The sequence below is a fragment of the Mus musculus genome, chromosome 7 (assembly GCF_000001635.26).
Source record: "Mus musculus strain C57BL/6J chromosome 7, GRCm38.p6 C57BL/6J".
Classification (NCBI taxonomy): Eukaryota; Metazoa; Chordata; class Mammalia; order Rodentia; family Muridae; genus Mus; species Mus musculus.
The window spans coordinates 63,910,731-63,929,020 of record NC_000073.6 but is presented as its reverse complement, the minus strand read 5'-3'; the positions used below and the strand labels follow the sequence as shown (position 1 = coordinate 63,929,020).

Genomic DNA, 18,290 nt, shown 5'->3' with positions numbered 1-18,290 from the left:
TCCCTGGGTTCCTCTCTCTCTCTCTCTCTCTCTTTTTTTTTTTTAATATTTATTTATTTATTATATGTAAGTACACTGTAGCTGTCTTCAGACACTCTAGAAGAGGGCATCAGATTTCATTACGGATGGTTGTGAGCCACCATGTGGTTGCTGGGATTTGAACTCAGGACCTTTGGAAGAGCAATAGGCGCTCTTAACCGCTGAGCCATCTCACCAGCCCTGGGTTCCTCTCTCTCTCTCTCTCTCTCTCTCTCTCTCTCTCTCTCTCTCTCTCTCTCTCTCTCTCTCTCTCTCTCTCTCTCTCTCTCTCTCTCTCTCTCTCTCTCTCTCTCTCTCTCTCTCTCTCTCTCTCTCTCTCTTTTTGGTTTTTCGAGACAGGGTTTCTCTGTGTAGCCCTGGCTGTCTTGAAACTCACTTTGTAGACCAAGCTGGCCTCGAACTCAGAAATCCGCCTGCCTCTGCCTCCCGAGTGCTGGAATTAAAAGCGTGTGCCACCACGCCCAGCATCCTGGGTTCCTCTCTTGAAGGGACTTCTAAAAGTAGAGCTTTGGCACTGGTTGGTCGCCTGTGGAAGTAAGTTTGACGGCAGTTAGAGATTTCACAGAGGGTTACCTTGTCCCAACCATGTTGACAGCACACATCAAGTTGAGACCCAAAACAGGGCCCCCTATTTGCTTTTTGGAGAGCCAGTAGTTAACATTTATAGGTATGTGGGCCTTCCCCAGTCTAGCTCTTTTCTTACAGTGAGGAGAACCTTGGATACAGCAGCAATCCTCAGGTTTGTGGGCCTGATGGGTCCTTGGGTTTCACATGTGGGATCCCAAGGCAGATAAGCTCTTCTTACGGAGGCTGGCATCCTTGCTAGGGAAGGGTGCAGCCTTTGCAAGGAACAAGCCTTCTGGGAAGTTCTCTAGGTTGCAGGTAGCTTTAGGGAATCCTTAAAGTTGTTTTTCAGCCATACCAGAGTATGTATCAGGCCTGCAATAACAGCAGGAGTGTCCTACTGCTGTGAATTCCTTCTTTGACCCCTGTTGTTCTTAACTGTAAGAAAGAGAACAGGACTGGGAAATGGCTCACTTGATAGAGGTCCCACACAGAACCTGTGGGAAAAGCTGTGGAGGTAACCCCAACCCTTCCTAGCTGGGGGTGGCGTGGGGAATGGGAGTGGAGACGAGAGGACCCCTGAAGCTCATTGGCTGGCCAGCCTAGCTGAATCAATGAGAGTCTGTCCCAAAAATAAAAGTAGAGGGCTGGAGAGATGGCTCAGCGGTTAAGAGCACGGACTGCTCTTCCAGAGTCCTGAGTTCAACGTGCCTCATAACCATCTGTAACGAGACCTGATGCCCTCTTCTGGTGTGTCCGAAGAGAGCCATGATGTACTCATATACATAAAATAAATTAATTTTTTAAAATGTGGAAAGTATCAGCCAGAGTCAACAACCTTGTGTCTCCCCAGATGCCCATGTGCACTTGCACCCCATGTATGCGCATGCACGCGCGTGTGCGCGAGCACACACACACTAAACACACACATAGGACTGGGGAAGAGAGTGAACAAAGGGAGCTTGCTTGGCTTGGGAAGTAGGCAAGAGGGTTGTGAAGAAGTGCTAGGAAAGAGGACGGAGACTTGTACCCACAGACCACGCTCCTGGGTGTTGTTCGAGGGGCACTGAGGTGTGTGCTCAGAAGATTGGCACCAAGGGTGAACCTGGGCTTCTTTCCAACCACAAGCCCCAGACATGTTGTTTGAACAAGGATGGTGAGCCTAAGTTAATTACATAGTGGCCAGTCACATGAGGATGTGTTGACTGTAGTCTAGTCCTTAGCAGCTCTCCATTGTCTACCTCCCCCCACCCCCCACCCTCCCACCCCGCCCCCCAGACAGGGTTTCTCTATGTAGCCCTGGCTATCCTGGAACTCACTCTGTAGACCAGGCTGGCCTCGAACTCAAATCTGCCTCCCAAGTGCTCCACCACTGCACGGCTTAAATTTTTTTTTTTTCCTTCTCCATTGTCTTGACCCATGCCTCTCCGATCTCCTTGTTCTTGCTTCCACCCCACCTTAGTGGTGATGGTACCTACATGTTTCTCCCATGCTCCTCCCCTACCAGGTTTGCTGAGTGACCTGCAACATGTAGGTGGTCTTTAGGACCCTCGGACTGCCTTAGGTTCTCAGGAAGATTTTCTCTAATCTGCTGTTTCTGACTATCAGCCCCTGGCAGCACCTGGGACACACAGGGACTTTGAACTATCATCTTTTCCAGAGTGTCCTCCACCCCCAACCCCCTTTGCTACTTGGCCTGATACAACACACAGTGTCTTCTGTGTGAGCCCTGGGCTTTGTAGAATGTCCATATGTCAAGGCTGTGTGCCTGCCAGGCTTTGTGGAGGGATGTGGCTCTCTGAAAGAGAACAGTCAGGGTGTTACCTGCACTGGCACGGTTCTGCCATGTTAGCAATCAGAAAGCTGGTTTTCCCGAACTGCCAGGCCTGCAAGACTAGGTTCTGATGTGGCCTGTCCTGTGGATAGGCATTTTGCTTTGTCTAATTGTATCACTCTTAAGCCCACACTCTAGCTTTTGAAAAACTTCAGCCTTTATTTTCCTGTCCCCATTCTTCTACTCTGTCATAATAAGTAGTATCCCCTTACTAGAGATGGCATCCCAGGTTTTATATATGCTAGGCAAGTACTTTTTCCACTGAGCCCCAGCTATTTTCCTCTGTCAGTAATCTCGTTAAGTTTCCTGGGCTGTGCTGGAACTTAGGGTTCTCCTGCCCCAGCCTCTCGAAGAGCTAGAATTATAGCTCTTCACTCCCACATCTGGCTCATGGCCTGAATTATGATCCAGTGTTATGAACTCATTTGTTAAATTACCCGTGGAGCTCGGCTTGGAAGAAAGAGTTTATGTGGGTGTGTATGGATGCGTGCACACATACGAGCCATTCAGCCAGCACATAGGACAGTTGCTCCCTTGGATGGAAGTTAGCCATAAGCTGTCCTGTAGGTATACAGGCTGTAGCAGGAGTGTTTGTTGCTGTAGTGCCATGAGCCTTTCAGAAAGCCTGATGCCCTGCAAGAGCTGAGGAGGAGGGAGTAGTATGCTGGGCGTGACTGTGCCAACAGGGCTGTCCTCGGGATGTAGAGAGGGACCCGTAGTTAAGCACAAGGGACTCTGCCCTCCATCCCTTCAGGTCTCCTCACAGATGTGGAGCCTGGGTGGGTACTGAGTGTGGGCATGGGCTGTCCAGCTGAGGGTGCAGTCTGGGCACATCCACCCTTAATTTCCTCTTTGTACTTTGGACCCAAGCTGGTTCTAACTTGCCTTCAGTGGTTTCCAACCCCCAAGGAACCCCGGGGCACAGGGGACTGAAGGAAGGAGAATGTGGGCGCCTCTCCTTTGTGCTGTAGGTAGCTATGCAGGGGAGACGACTGCGTAGCCATGAAGGAAGCTGTGGCTTCCTCCTTCCGCTCTCTGGGGACACCCTGGCACCTATCCTCTGTGGTGTTGGGGAGGAGGTGGCTTGGTTGGCTGTTCCTGGTCCCAGCCAGGGTCCTCCTACACAGCAGAACTGGAGGTAAATACTGAGTTGCCTTGACAACCAAGCTGAGTCTGGGATCCAAGGGCTCCTTGGCTGGAGAAGCTTTCATTGTCTCAAGTTTCTAAGATGGGTTTCTATTTTGATTTTTTTTTTTTTTTTAATTAGCTAGTATGACTAAGATTGCAAAATGCCTGACCTGGTTCCCATAATTTCTTAATAAACATTTATATTCCTTTTATAGGAGGAACATTTCTGTGATTCATTGACTTTCTTTTAGGTTGGTGAGGCAGGGTGGGGGCAGCAGAGAGGGCACCCCACTGCCGACAGCTGGCACAGCGTAGGCTTCGGAGTACTGGCTGAGGGCCAGAGGCTAGGAGCGCTTACGTAAACACCACACCAGGATTTATTGGCTTTGAGGCTGATTAAGTTCCATGGAAAATTTTGGGGAGCTGTTTCTCTTCTCAGATGCCCATAAGTGGAGCTTCCAGAGCCCGGGGGCCACCTACCTTCCTGCCCAGAGCCAGTCTTCCTGGAGGAGTCTAGGGTGTGAACTGGTTTTACACCTCAGCCATGCCAGTGAGGATTATGTTTGCTGTTAAACTCTAACTGTTCTTGCAGGCAGTCTGGCAGCCTGGGTCAGCTGCACCTGGCCAGGCTCTCCTGCCCACATGCTTGGCTGTTGATGGGAGTGTCCCTGTGGGAATGGCCAGCCCATGAGTAGATTCAGCAGCAGGTTCCCATGGCCTCCTGTTTTGCCAGGGTCTCTTCTCCGACAGGTCACCTTATATATCCTTGCCCCAACAAAGAGCCTGGTGAGTAAGCTGGGAAGCGCATTCATTCACTTTTCTGGCCAGAAATGTTGGTCTAGGTCACCTGGTGGATGGTTTATCCATTGAGGCTCCCCTTACGGTTGTGTAGTGTCAGTCTCGTGGTTTATGTATGTCAAGGGGGCTGGATTGTTTTATGGGCTGTTTATTCCATTTTCAGTGTGGACCTGCCAGGAAAGCAACTCTCTGCAGTAGCCGTTAAGAGTTGTCACATGTGGCAGGCCCCCAACCCAGCACCAGAGGAATGTCCAGATTGGCTGCCCTGATTTCAGATTCAGGGCTGCCTTTGCTTCCCCTGTCTAAACATGCCAGCTCCTCCTGCTTTCACTAGGGAGCAGCAGCTGGCCTTCAGCAAGAGGCCTGGCCTAGCCCCTGAGTAGAGAGCTGCCTGGTGTCCCCATCACTGAGAGTACCTTCCCACCCCACTCTGTGTAACTTAGACATGGTCCTGCTAATATGACCAAGGGTTATCTTTTTAAGGATGTTTGCAGAATTGAGGTTTTTGGGTTTTTTTGTTTTCCAGAATTTATTTTATTGTGTTAAAAACCAACTAGAGTTTTTACCATTGCAACGAGGGGTGGTGAAGACCCTAAAGCATGGACACGAGACTTTTGTTGTGTTGTCTATAAGGCCCAGTGGTGTTGCTGTCTCTGTCCCTGGCCAGCTGTGTGAGGTTTGACTTCATAGATGGCGTGCTTTAGTGCCCTTCTTTAAAAACCTCTTGGTGTTTCATTTTTTTAAAAGTTGCTCTTACATTTACTTTTGTGTGTGTGTGCATGCACACGTGCACATCCCACAGCATACATGTACGTGGAGGTCAGAGGACATCCCGGGGGAGTGAGTTCTCTCTACCATGTGGATTCCAGAGATCAAACTCAGCTTACCAGGCTTGGTGACAGGTGTCCTTACCCATTGTGCTATTTTGCTTTGAGGAATGCATTCTGTTTGATAATACCTTATTGTGTAAACAAAGATACTATAGCTCATTAGTAAGGAGCCTTGGCCTTGAAGTACAAGCGGGCTGAACACCACCCTGAGTTTTCATCCTTAGTTCCAGTCTGTCTGGTCATGATGACCTCTGAAGAGCAGAAGAGAAAATGACTCAAATGTCCAAGAGGGTTTGTGCTTAGGCACCCTGTGGCACCTACCCACCCCTGCCTGCGTGCATGGATGTTGCCTGATAAAGCAGAATTTCATGTACTGAAGGGGTTTTTTTTTTTTTTTTCTTTTTTTTTTTGGCTTTTGGTGTTTTTGTTTGTTTTTCAAATCAGGGTTTCTGAATGTAACCAGCCATGGCTGTCCAGGACTCCCTTTGTAGACCTGGCTGGCCTTGAACACATAGAAATCTGCCTCTGTCTCCCAAGTGCTGGGAGATACCACACCCTGAATTGTCCTGGAAGTTTTTAATGTAACTCTTTTGCTTGTAAGTTCACCATGTGAGTGCAGTACATTCCAAGGCCAAAAGAGGGCTTCAGATCCCCTAGAGCTGGAGTTATAGACAGTGGTGAGCCACGATTTCAGTGTTGGGAACTGAACCTCCCTCATCTGTAAGAGCAGCATGTGCTCTGAACTACTGAGCCTTCTCTTTAATAGCCCTGCAGTTTTGCTCATGGATGCCCAGATGGTTCTGCTGCTTGTCATGCCCATAGATCCCCATAACCTTCTCTGAAGGACCTAACTACAGCAGAAAGAACTGCAAGCTTCCATGAGCATCCTTGGATTGCTATGGAGACCTCCTAGCTAGTATTAAACTGGGTTCAGATTAGGGAGTGTCAGCCCCATCTCATTTGTTGCTAGGTAACCAAGACCTCCCAAGTTCAGTTAATTGTATTCAGTTGGACTAATTTATCAGGAGCAGATAATCTGAAACCTCAAGGTGAACGGCTTGGATAAGGCTTAGTGGGCTGAAGGCCAGTAGCCCACACCAGGTCTGTAGTTTCAGACAGTTTCATAGGAGGTGGCAGCAATGCCAGCCTTGCAAAGTGTCCCCACCCAAAGAGAAACAGTCCCGAGTCCAGATGTGCTCTGGGCTATACTTTCCAGAAGTCTTGAGCAAGGGTGTTAGCCTGTTCTACAGGGAAACTAGCACCATCCAGGTGTCATGGCCGATTTTGTACCTTCATAGTCTGAAGGCTCAGACATGCTGTTTGTAGACACATACCCAGTATTTCTGTGGACTCCTGGGACAGGCCTGCTGTCAGTGCATGGACATGAGTGGCATAGGGAGCCTATTAGGACACAGAAGACCGGCTGCTCTATCTGTGACCTCCCTGGGCTGCTCTGGCTTCAGCAGGCATTCTTTTCAGAAGTGATTACTTTTGCCAGCTTTAGCCTCCTACCACCCCCATGCTCCCCTCCCCCACGCTCCGTCACCCCATGCTTAATTTTCTTTGGGGGGGGGGGAGCAACTCTATTTGCAAATGCAACAATTGTTTCCTAAAGGGAAGCCTGGAAGCATTTTTGAGGTTGGCTTCTCAGCTGTGAACCACCCTTTCTACCTCTTTCCTGTCTTCTCGGCATCTTCCCGTTAGTGTATTTGGCATGAAAATGCTTCCTGTGTGGTCTGAGGTGAGCATGTTGACTGATTATAAATAAGAACATGGCTTGCCTTTCCCCTTGTATCTGATTGCTCCCGAGGTATGATACCTAAGAATGTTGCCCCTGTGGAGAACCTATTTGTTGGGGAACATGAGGTAGCTTGACCTTCTGCCTGCGCAAGGCCCTGCTTAGACAGAGCATGCTGCTGCCATGCATTTCTGAGTTCTGTTCCTGTGGTCTTTAGAACAGTCTCTTTCCCTCCCTCCCTCCCTGACTGCTCGCGCTCTCTCTCTCTCTCTCTCTCTCTCTCTCTCTCTCTCTCTCTCTTCCCCCCCCCCTTTTTTGGGGAGTGGGTGGGTAGGGCATCTGATCCCCTTTAGGGGCTGTCCTATACCCTATACAGGATGTACTGCTTAGGCGTCTACTCAGAACCATCCTGGAAGATCCAGTGGCGAGGCGGTTTAATTGACCACATTTGGATGTCCTGAAGACCATGGAGTAAGTAGAAAGCAAAGCTTGGGGGCTGTTAGAACAGATGTATAAGAGATGTACTCTGTGTTCCAGGAAGCCTCCCATCTCTGCCCATGTACTGTGTGTACCTAGGCCATGTGCTGTTCTAGGACTTGCCTCCATCTTTGTGCCTAGCAATAAGAAGGAAAATGGGAAGACATGAAGACCAGTAGGGATTTCTGTGGAGACCCTTGGAGTCTGGTGCTAATTTGTCCCAGTAAAGACCAGATACCTACCCATGAGCCTCCACCCTGGTCTATAGAAGCTCAACCTACATCTCATTGGTAGGAGACAGTTTACAACTACAGGAAAAAAATGGCTAAGTGTTGGGCTCAGGCTCTGCTATCATACCATGTAAGACAGAATGGCTGTGCACCTTCTGGCAGAGGTACCCCTAGAAGGCCTTCCTAGAGAGGCCCAAGTGTGTAGGTAGCTTACATGTACCCTTGACTCCAGTACATAGTATTATCCAACCTAGCCTTCTTAGTAGGCTTGGGAGGTGCTGAGGCTAGTCCCCTGAACAGTCTTAGCTTGGGAATGGTCTCGTGCCCAGCCCACTCAGCCCGTGGGTTGTGTGTGGCTGGTTCCCATTTCCTTTATGTGAGGTAGCTTGCATTGCCCTCAGAGACCTGTGAGCCACATGTTGCTTTGGTCAGTGGTCAATAAATAAAGTACTATGTATAAAGAGCCTGGCTTTCAAGGATGCCTTTAGTCTGATGAATCTTCCTCAGCCTTAAGACACACACCCAACAGTACTTTCCAGCCCATGGGCACTTGGTACCTGTGAGGTAGTGGCCTTGTTTTTGCCCTATTGCTTACGGGCAGGAATTCACTTAGGAGCTGAGCCTCAGTTCCCTCTGCCTGGCTTGCTTATTTATTATTTATTTATTTATTTATTTATTTAACTATTTGGGTTTTTTAATTTATGTATTTTGATAATTGTCTTTTCCCTCCTCAACTCTTCCCTGAGCCTCCCTACTTTCCCGTCTACCAACTTGTTCCCTCTCCCTCTCCCTCTCTGTCTCTCCCTCCCTCCTCTGTCAAGAAAGAATCCAAACAATGAACTCACAGAGACTGTTAGCATGCATAAGACCTGCTGCTGGAATTCAAACCAGACAAAATCCCAGCATGGATACAAATGGATACAAAATACTCCTAATGAAGAAGCTATTGCAATTGATACTTGCTGGCAAAGGAAATTACTAGAAGGTTAGAAGGTTATCACTGGATGTATCAACCACACTCCAGGGAGGCCTCATGCTCAGGAGCAGTTGACACAAAATGGAGACCATGGATATTTTGGGGGTACTTTTTTGTTGTTGTTCTGCTTGGTTCTCTTCTCCTTATACATTACCATGGTCAAGTGGCCATGGTATTGTAAGGTATTGTAGGGTCCTCCCTGGTCTTGATGTGTAGGGGAAGGCAGCTAGCTAGGTGGAGTGAAGGTAGAGAAGCCTAGGTAACCCACCCAAGAAGAGGCTGAGGTGTCCCGGCCGAGAGCCTCTCAGTGTCCCTCTTCTTCTGCCCATGATGCTTCAGGGAAGTTCAGGATGGTTGCTGGGCTGGGTGTGAACTGTGGAGGTATGAGGCCAGTGCTTTCTAACTCCCTTCTGTTCCTTCTTAGTTTGTCCTTCATCCTGGGAGAAGCCCTGTGCTTGGGGAGAGAGGTGATGGGTAGGGTCAAGGGAGTAAAGTAGAGAGAGGGGTGGGGGCAGTTCTGACCAGTGACACTTGCTGAGCGTGACTGTAAGTAAGTGCCTTTGTGGGGTATGATTAGGAAGTGCTGGGTAAGTGACATGAGGTTCTTCTCCTTGTCCCTGAATGTTGTGAGGGCTCTGGCTTGTCTGGTTCTTCTGTCCTGAGGATTGGGATACCTGAGGGCACTTCTGGGAAGCTCATGTTCTTTCTCCGGCCCCCTTGGCCAGCCTCCTAGGGACCTCCCTCTTCCCTGAGGGAGGTGCCTGGCTAAAGTGTTGTTGGGGTGGGGCAGGTCTAGGCCCAAGTGGCTTTGGTGTGCTTGAGGGCAAGCTGTGAGCTGTGGGGGAGGGAAGTGTGTCACCAGATCATATCCTGAGACTGAAAATCCTTCAGCGAATGTGTGTTGTGGACATGGTTGAGAAAACCTGGGTGTGAGCTGCTCTGGGGCCTCCTGACCCCACACTGTGGCCCCTTTCTTACCACACTGGCTTCTGGTGTGCCCAAATGGGTAGACCTCATCTGTTGAGCATGTGCTCTGTTGGGCCTGAGAGCCATCACCACTGACCGATGTGATGCAGGACCACTCCGCTGGGTAGCCTTCTGCTTCATGTGCACCTGCACACCCTGCGTGAGTGCTGAACACACTGTCGGTCATATCAGATCCTTGCTCTATGGTCCAAAGAAGACACGTGACAACCCACAGGAGAGGATTCCAGTTGCAGTCCTGCCCACCGCTGGGTACAGTGAGCAGCTGCTGGTTGGATATGTATGCTCCTCCCTTCTTGTTCTAAAGGAGGAGAGTGGGAGTTCAGCCAGAGCACCCACTATGGGCTGGCCAGACCCCACGATGGTTCTGTATAAACACCAAGGTTTATCCAAGGAAAGATGCATCCTGGGGTTCAGGGTTGGCGGGGTGGGGGGTGGGGTGGGGTGGGGCTGCAATAGGAATAGGCTGTGCTATTAGGCAGGCAAGAGTGGGAGCTTGGTCCCTGTCCCCTGGACCTGTGACAGCACACAACGGGTAGGAGGATGTAAGGGCTTGAGGAGTGAGCTCTGTTGGGATGTGGCCACTCTCGAGGAATCAGAAAGTGTCCTCACAGAGCTCTGTCAGCAGAACTAGCCCTATGAGGAAAAGGCTTCTGTATGCACCCTGGGAACTACCTGGGCACACCAAGGCTACCTACTTCTTTTGTGAGACCCACTGGACTAGTGCACTATGGGAATTGCTGCCATCAGCATCTGTGGCTGTGGAAATGAGGGAGTTAGAAACGTTTCAGCCCCCAGAGATAGACATCCTGGGGGTACAAGGCCAGGGCAGCCATTTATAACAGGGCGTACCTCAGGAGACTGGCCACGCACAGTGCCTTGACTCTGGTGGTATGTGATCCTGGTCTGTGGATTAAGTGATAACTTCTGAGAGAGGAGAGATCTGCACCAGAGTCCCATCAGCATGAAAGGCTGAGATGGGACAGGTAGATGACAGCATGACTTGGGAGGCCAAGGGAAGAAGTGGCCACAGGCATTTGTGATCACCACCCAAGGGTATCTTGAAGGACTCAAATCTCTCTGCTCCCTCCAGGCATCTGGAACCCTGTGCAGCATGGGTGTTGTGGGGTGTTGCCACCTCTGTGTTTTCATACAGTTTAGTAGAGTATGAGTGTGTATGCTTTTCCTGGTTACCAGCCCCCAAGGATAGCATTGGTCCTCAGCACAAGAAGGAAAGGCATGGTTCTCAGTCATGCCCCGCACACTTAGAGCCTGGCCTCTGTTCCACTCTGTGGCTCTCCCTCACCCGGGAGGCTGCTTCTTGTTTTCTCTGGGCATATTAGTGTCTGGAAGCTGGGGACAAGACCCACACTGGAGCTCTCTTGCTGGTGACTCAGGAAAGGGTAATCCCTGGCTCTATTCAAGTCAAGCATGGGGCTGGGGCGGACACTTGCCTTTCTTGCCAGAATGACCTGCATGGGATAAAGTCCAAACGAAAGTTCACTGCAGAAGCACATGGAGCAGCAGGTGCCTGTACCACCCCATTTACCCCGAGGCACATTGTACATCGACTTGACAGCAGAACACAGAGGGCGTGCTGCCAGCTCAACTTGTGTGTTCCAGACAAGAGCAGCAACAGGAATAGCAAGCAAGCACACACACACACACACACACACACACACACACACACACACACACACGTTTTTACAGAAAGTGATAGGTTACTGCAGACCATTTTACTGATACAGAAATGTTCAAAGAAGAAATTCAGCAGCCCCAGAAGATGCACCCAAGGGAGGAGAGCGAGCTGCTTGGCCTTGTTCTCACTGAAGACTTAGGAATAAACGGCCCAGGGACAGGTAGCCTTTGTTATCAGCCATATCTTGGCTGGCAGTCACTGCACAGGTGTGAGTGCCTGCTCTGGCCACAGAGAACTGCATGCGTTAGAGGAGTCATGTGTCATGCTTGCTCAGCCTGTGTCTTGGTCACTGTTCTGTTGCTATGAAGAGACTCCATGACCTCGGCAACTCTTAGAAAAGGAAACATTTAATTGGGGGCTTACTTACAGTTTCAGAGGTTAGTCCATTATCACTATGGTGAGGACGGTGAAGGCAGATAGGCAGACATAGTCCTGAAGAAGTAGTTGAGAGTTCTGCATCCTGATTCCGTAAGCAGAGAGGGACTCTCTGGGCCTGACGTGGGCTTTTGAAACCTCAGATCCCACCCCCAGTTCTTGCCCGAAGGGCACACCTCTTCATCCTTTTCAAATCCTGCCACCCACTGATGACTAAGCATTCAAACACATGAGCTGTGGGGACCATACTTACTCAAATCTCCACGGTCTGCATCTCTGGCCTCCATCTCTTTATTCAGGACCCTCAGTTGACTGAGTTAGTTTTAGCATGGACCATTTCTAGACTTCATCTTTTGGGCTGCTTGTCATATGCCGTGCGTGGACCAGAAGTCTTGAGAACAGAAGGACCTTCTAGAGGCCGGAAGGCCAAGTTCATGTCAGCTTCAAGTTCAGTGTCAGAGGGTGCACTCTTCTATCCCAATTATGAAAACTAATTCACGTCAGAGGTTTCAGCCCCCTTGTGCCATCGTGTTCCATGAGAAGATTTCAACATGGATTTTGGGAGGAGACACAGTGTGTGCAGTGTTTGTCGAATCAGGTGGCATAGATGATGGGGGTAGGGTTAGATTCTGTGTCTTCTTGGGTCTGCCTGTTGCTCCTCTTCATAGGACTTTTCCTGCACTCTGCCTCTCTTCAGGACCACAGCTCTGTTACTTCATCTTGGGGAATACTAGACCCCTTGGGAAATGCTTCTGCCACCCATTTAGGGAGAGGAAGTGGAAACTGGATTTGTAATATGTTACAATATTACATCATTGTCTGGCCTGTGATGCTCTTCCCAGAACTCCAGATGGACCCACAGCCACCTTCCCCCGTGTGGAATCCTGTATCTTGTATGGTAGCAGTGGGACACAGGGAGACGCCAGAGCATCTCATGCTGTGCTCATGCTGGTCCCCTGCCAGGTCTTGGCCTTTGCTCTATATTACCTTACCCCTTATAGTCCTAGAGTTTCTGCTGCTTAAGTGTGAGGGTTGTGCTTCGTCTGGACCCCACAGCACTAGAGAGGAAACATGCTGATGGCTGGAGAAAGAGGGACCCAGGGAGCTGCTATACAAGTGGGTGTTGGCAGGCCTATGTATGCTGTTACGCGTGTGGCCTAAGTCCTTGGAACTGCTCGAAGGCTGTTTCTGCTGGGCAGACATAGTCCATTGGGAGGTGGGGTCACAGCTACCCTACCAATGTGAACTTGAGTCTAACTACTAAGTTCATCAAAAGCAGATTAATTCAATACTCCCTGGACTTCTACATGAAGGTAGATGGTAGGATGTGATCAGCCTTGTATTCCTGACTGAATCGCAAGTACTCATAGCATTCTTAAAGCTGCTGGATGGTGATAGCAGCCTTCACTGAGCTGTGACCTAGATGGTGCGCTCTTCATCCTGCGATGTCCTGGGAACAGGGGCTCTGACCTTCAGTCATCCTAGGTCTTAGAGACACTACTACATGCAGCCTCTGCTCTTTTTTGGTTTTTCCAGACAGGGTTTCTCTGTGTAGTCCTGGCACTCACTCTATAGACCAGGCTAGCCTTGAGCTCAGAAATCCACTTGCCTCTGCCTCCCAAGTGCTGGGGTTAAAGGCGTGCACCACCACTGCCCGGCTGAGTTCTTAGTTCTTAGTCCTTGCAGGCTAGAAAAAGCAGACCAGTGAGAGAACAGGCTCCAAGGTGCCCATTCAACACATAGGTCTATAGTCCATGCCATGGTAGAAGGAGAATAGCTGTCTGTTGCTGGACATCGACATCTGTGAGTGGGTCTCAGTGTGGATCTCCGAGGAGGCGAGGGTAGCTGTCGGTGAGGATGCTCCTCCCTCACATAGTTACCATTTAGGAATTATGTGTTTCCCTGAAAGAGTTTTTATCATGGTTCATGGTAAAGGGCATAAACCTGGAGTCCATTCACCAGTTTGGAGAAAGCTGTTTGGTGTATAATGTGGTCTAGGGTTCCTGCACTTATACTTGCTAGGACTTGCAACCTACACAGGGTCTGGCTCTGTCCAACCTATAAAGACCTCAAGGGAGCAGGCTGCTCAAGCCTAGAGTCAGTTCTCTTAAGAAGTATAGTTCAGGTCAGCAGGGAATGTGAAGCCCACTGAGCTCTGAGAATCCCCCAAAGTTTAGCCAAAGCCCAGGCTTGGCAGCCACTGGCCTGGATCCTTGTGGGATGGAGTGGTCTTCGTGGCCCTCCTGTGAGAACATGGTGCTGACAGTGAAAGATGCTAGAAGATAGATAGGCCATGGTTGTCCAAGTGGAGGAGTCTTCTGTCTTCAGAACAGCTCTGCAAGAACACTCCACCCCCACCATCCCAGGACCTGGAGGCAGATTCCAAATTATGTCAAGGTCTGAGAAGCCTGAGTTGACAGTTGAGTCTCATTGTTGGGGTTGTGGGGGCAGCGTAAGGTGTGTGCTGCTGTTCGGAAAGACATTACCTTGTTGAAACACTGACTTGAGCGTCTTTTCTTCACTTACTTTTCTGATTTAGGCAACAGGAAGCTGTCCAGGAAAGATTCTGCGAGGAAATGAAGCCCTTCACCTACAGTCATCGCTCTTGTTGACATTGTCAGCGGCGGTGGTGCTAGAAATTGAACCCAGAGCCTTAGCTTCCCAGTCATTTGCTCTGCCACTTGCTTGATTGTGGGAGTGTCCACAAGGCACTAGTGGTTTTCAGCCTGGGTGTGCGCTTTGCTAGAAACGACATCCAGAGCCTTGTGCTTACCCATCCCACAACCCTAGCCTGGCCTTCAGTGGGCTGCTCCCGTGCAGTCGGGTTCTCTGCCTCCTTACTCAAGCCCCAGGTCAGATAAGCATGGCCATCTCCATACTCTCCTGAGGCAGCCTTGTGACTGCTATCCTCAGTAATTCTAGTGTGAATTCCTAGGAGTCAGCTAAGGAATGTGCCTTTCAAGGGTCAGTAAGTAGTCTTTAGCAAGGCCTTAGGACTCCTGTGCTCCATACCTCAGCAAAGAAGGAAGTCGAGAGAATTTTGCAGTAAACAGAAGTCACTGTTGAAGTAGGCTTGCAACAAGAAGGGCCCAGACTCACCCTTCACCCAGGAACTGTAGCCTCTCCTTTTAAAGGGAAATAAAGCTGCTTCCAGGGAAACAGCACACCCCGTGGCTCTGCCTCACACCCTGAATGCTTTAAGATCCAGCCTTGAAAGACATCCCATAGTGTTCTCAGGTGTAGCAGTTGAAGGAAGGAGTTTCTAACAGAAGCCTGTACGGGGCCAGCCCACAGAATGCTTACAGTGGGCTACACCACCACTTTCCACTTTACCCAGCTGTCTGCAGGAAGGGCCCCATGGGCTTTACCATGTGCCTGCGCCCTTAAGGCTGTTAGAATTCTGGCTTCTGCGTGGAATGCAGACTTAGTGGCCACTGTAATAAAGTGGGCCCTGCTGGCTCCGCCTGGCCAAGTGTGGACAGCAGACTTAGTGACTGCTGAGATTGACAGCTGTGTGCAGTGTCTCTTGGTGGTGGTCTGTCTGACTCTGGCCCAGGGCACCCTAGGCAGAATCACCCTGTCCCCCACTATGCACCATCAGGAAACTCCTATTTCTTGAGAAAGAAGCGCACTCACGCCCAGGGAGGGATCTGGCTTCTTCCCTCTCGTACGGACCACTATTGTGTTTATAAAGAGAGAAAGAGAAAGGGGGGATATGTTCTATGGAGGTGTGGTAAGGTATGGTGGAAGGGGTCAACTCAGCATGTTCCCATGCTGAGGCATTCCTTCCCCCTGACGGACCAGCCACGTGACTGCATTGTATAGAATAGAGTTTATCCAAGGCCTGGGGAGGGGAGTTAGTGGGTAGTAGAGGCAGAGACAGGCAGAGTGGGGGAAGGGAGGAGTAGAGGCCGGCCATGAGCACGTGGAGCGAGGGGCGGGGAGGGAATGGGGAAAGAGGGGGGAAGGGATGAGGGGACAGCAGAAGGGAAGAGCAAGAGAAGGAGAGGCCAAGTAGCTCCCTTTTTTAGTGGGTCAGGCCTAACTGGCTGTTGCCAGGTAACTGTGGGGTGGAGTTTAGACAGAATGCTAACACCTGACCTTGGGGATGGGACCTCTTTTTCTTTTTTTTCCGTTTCTTTTTTCTTAAAGATTTCTTTGCTTATGTATTTACTTGTTTTACACCAGAAGAGGGCATCAGATCCCATGACAGATGTTTGTGAGCCACCATGTGGTTGCTGGGAATTGAACTCAGGACCTCAGTGCAGGCAATACTTTTTTTAACCACTGAGTCATCTCTCCTGCCCCCTCATATGCCTTCTGTTTGATTCATTTCTTTCAACATTCACAAATGGATTGAAAGACACTTAATAAAAGGTTGTATTCGATCTCTTTTATCACATGGCCAAAGCCAGATTCCCTAAGGAACAGGGAGGGCATCATTTCTAAGTTCCCAGTGGTGGACATCACCAGATAGAAGAAACCCAGGACACTGTGCAGTGGGTCCTCCTGGGTAGGAGCTGTTGTTGGGAAGGGAAGCTTTTCAGCACGGAGCAGGACAAGGTTAGACTGTGTCCCCCAGCCCCAGCCCCACCCCCACCCCTGCCTGTCTGCAGCCATGACACAGCTGGCCAGACTGGGCGCCACTGGCACCTCCTCTCAGCCTGTGTCCTACTCAAACACTGGGTGGGCCTTCAAGAGGAGGGGCTGCAGAGGGTAGTGACGGAGAAGCAACGCCCCGCCCTGGAACTAGGCTTAAGCAGCCTCCTGCTGAAGTGAGTCTCCTGGCACCCCTCAGATTCCCTTTTGGCTTGCTTTCTTTGTCACCAAGGCAGTTTCAGTGGGTCATGTTAAAAAGGAAAATGGCCAACAGGCCCAGATCAAGAGCCTTGCCAGCCTGGTTATAAGGTGCAGTCGTTGTAGGCTTTACAGCTATGGTGCTGGCCACCCAGCAAAAAAACGTCTCAGCTAGCTTAGCACTAGGAAGGGTTGTTGGAAGATCTCTGTAGCCAGAGTTGTAGGTGCCCTTGAGTGTGTTGCCAGGATATAGAGGATCTCCTTGCAAAGTGGGATACCATGGGAGGGGTCTGCTATGCCATCTGGCCTGGCCCACCTGGGGCCACCCTCAGCGTGTCTGATCCCAGCAGGGCTTGGGTGCCTTCCAGAACTGTTTTCATTTTCAGTTCCCTTTATTGCTAAACCACCTCAGGGCCACAGAGAACAAACTGTTGTCCTCAGCTGACCTCAGATTCCTGGCCTCAATTGTTTGCAGTTTGCTAACTTTAGCTTCTGATCGTTTCCACCCTTATCCTCCCCCCAAAGGGAGACACAGACCAAGAATAGCTGCTGGGAAGGGGGGCTGCAGTGGTGTGGCCAGAGTTCCCACAGTGAGCCATCAGCCTGTGTGAGGCAGCTTCTGCTGCCTAGCCTTGAAGGAGGGGTTTTCTGGGCATAAGCCCAGGGCCACAGTCGTAGGCCCCTGTACCCCTAGGTGCTTCCAGGCTTTGAGCACAAGATGATGCCTGCTTCCATTTCGTTCTCCTTTTATATCAAAACCAGGCTAGTGCCAGGAAAATGTCATACCCCCACAGCCCTGCCTCACCCCCTGAGAATTGCTGACCACAGCACCCAGGTTTATAGTCTGGGGTCAGATGTAGCACTTGGCTACAGTCACCCCCATCCCCCAATGGCCCCGTGCCCTAGCATGTCACATGTTTGCCAAGTGCAGCCTTAGTGTTTGCCCAGCATTGCCTTGCCAGTCATGGAACGCACACTAGACTCCAGTGAAGGGACAGTGATTGTGCAGGTCCAAGGCTTCAGGCTACAGGATGGACCCACCCAGGGAGGGGAGGATGGGCAAACCCTGGAGCAGGCCTTCCAGCTAGGGAGGAAGTGCGGCCAGTGTGTTGGGCCTGTTGCTTGGGATTGATTGCTAAACTACCATAGTGAGGAACATCCCGCAAACACCACCCCATCTCGCCCTCCCAGTTGTTTTGAAAGATTTTCTGGAACACCCCATTACTCTACCCTACGTATTTAAATGCCAGGTGTTTTGGTTTGGTTTTTTTACTTGAAAGTCCAGCATGAAGGATAGCACTCTGTGACACCTGAAGAAACCTAAAACCTGATCCCCCTCACCTCAAAGTTGGGGCCACCTGTAGAGTTGGGATGCAGCCCTGTGATTGTGTCGTGTTTGCACGCATGGGGCCCCACACTGGAAAAAGAGGAAGTTTAAAAAAGCATACCCTGACCCTCCCTCTGCTTCTGCTTCTAACTAGCTGTGAGTAAGACAGGGCGGCTTTCCTGCCACCAGGGCTGTGCTGCTCCGCTGACTTCTGAAGCCAGCAGGAGGCAATCAGAGGCAGCCTGGGGAGGCCCAGCTCCTTCAGGATGGTCCTCCACCTCTCCCAGAGCAGGGGAAGTGCTTTATCTGCACACACCTTAGGAGACCCAGCAGGGCCAGCTGTCTCCAGGGCTTAATTCTCCAAGGAACTGCTGAGATGTTGTGTCCACCCCATTTTGTTTTGCAGTAGGATTTAAAAAAACTATTATTTGAAAAAAAAAAATTGGTGAGTGTGCACATCCGGCAATCTATAAAGCTTAAGTAGCAGGTTATTG

The 18,290-nt window shown here is 50.3% G+C and overlaps 2 protein-coding genes across 2 annotated transcripts in view; one reads left to right on the top strand and one right to left on the bottom strand.

Moving 5' to 3' along the window:
• Klf13 (Kruppel-like factor 13) overlaps positions 1-18,290 on the top strand; it is a 52,565-nt gene that overhangs the window by 9,895 nt on the left and 24,380 nt on the right. The window lies entirely within an intron of this gene.
• E030018B13Rik (RIKEN cDNA E030018B13 gene) lies at positions 8,482-12,164 on the bottom strand. Its single transcript, NM_001256311.1, has 3 exons — positions 11,926-12,164; positions 9,593-9,781; positions 8,482-9,068 (listed from the first exon to the last, which is right to left on the bottom strand). The coding sequence occupies exons 1-3, from the start codon at positions 11,957-11,959 to the stop codon at positions 8,950-8,952; spliced, it is 342 nt and encodes a 113-aa protein (NP_001243240.1). The 5' UTR covers positions 11,960-12,164; the 3' UTR covers positions 8,482-8,949.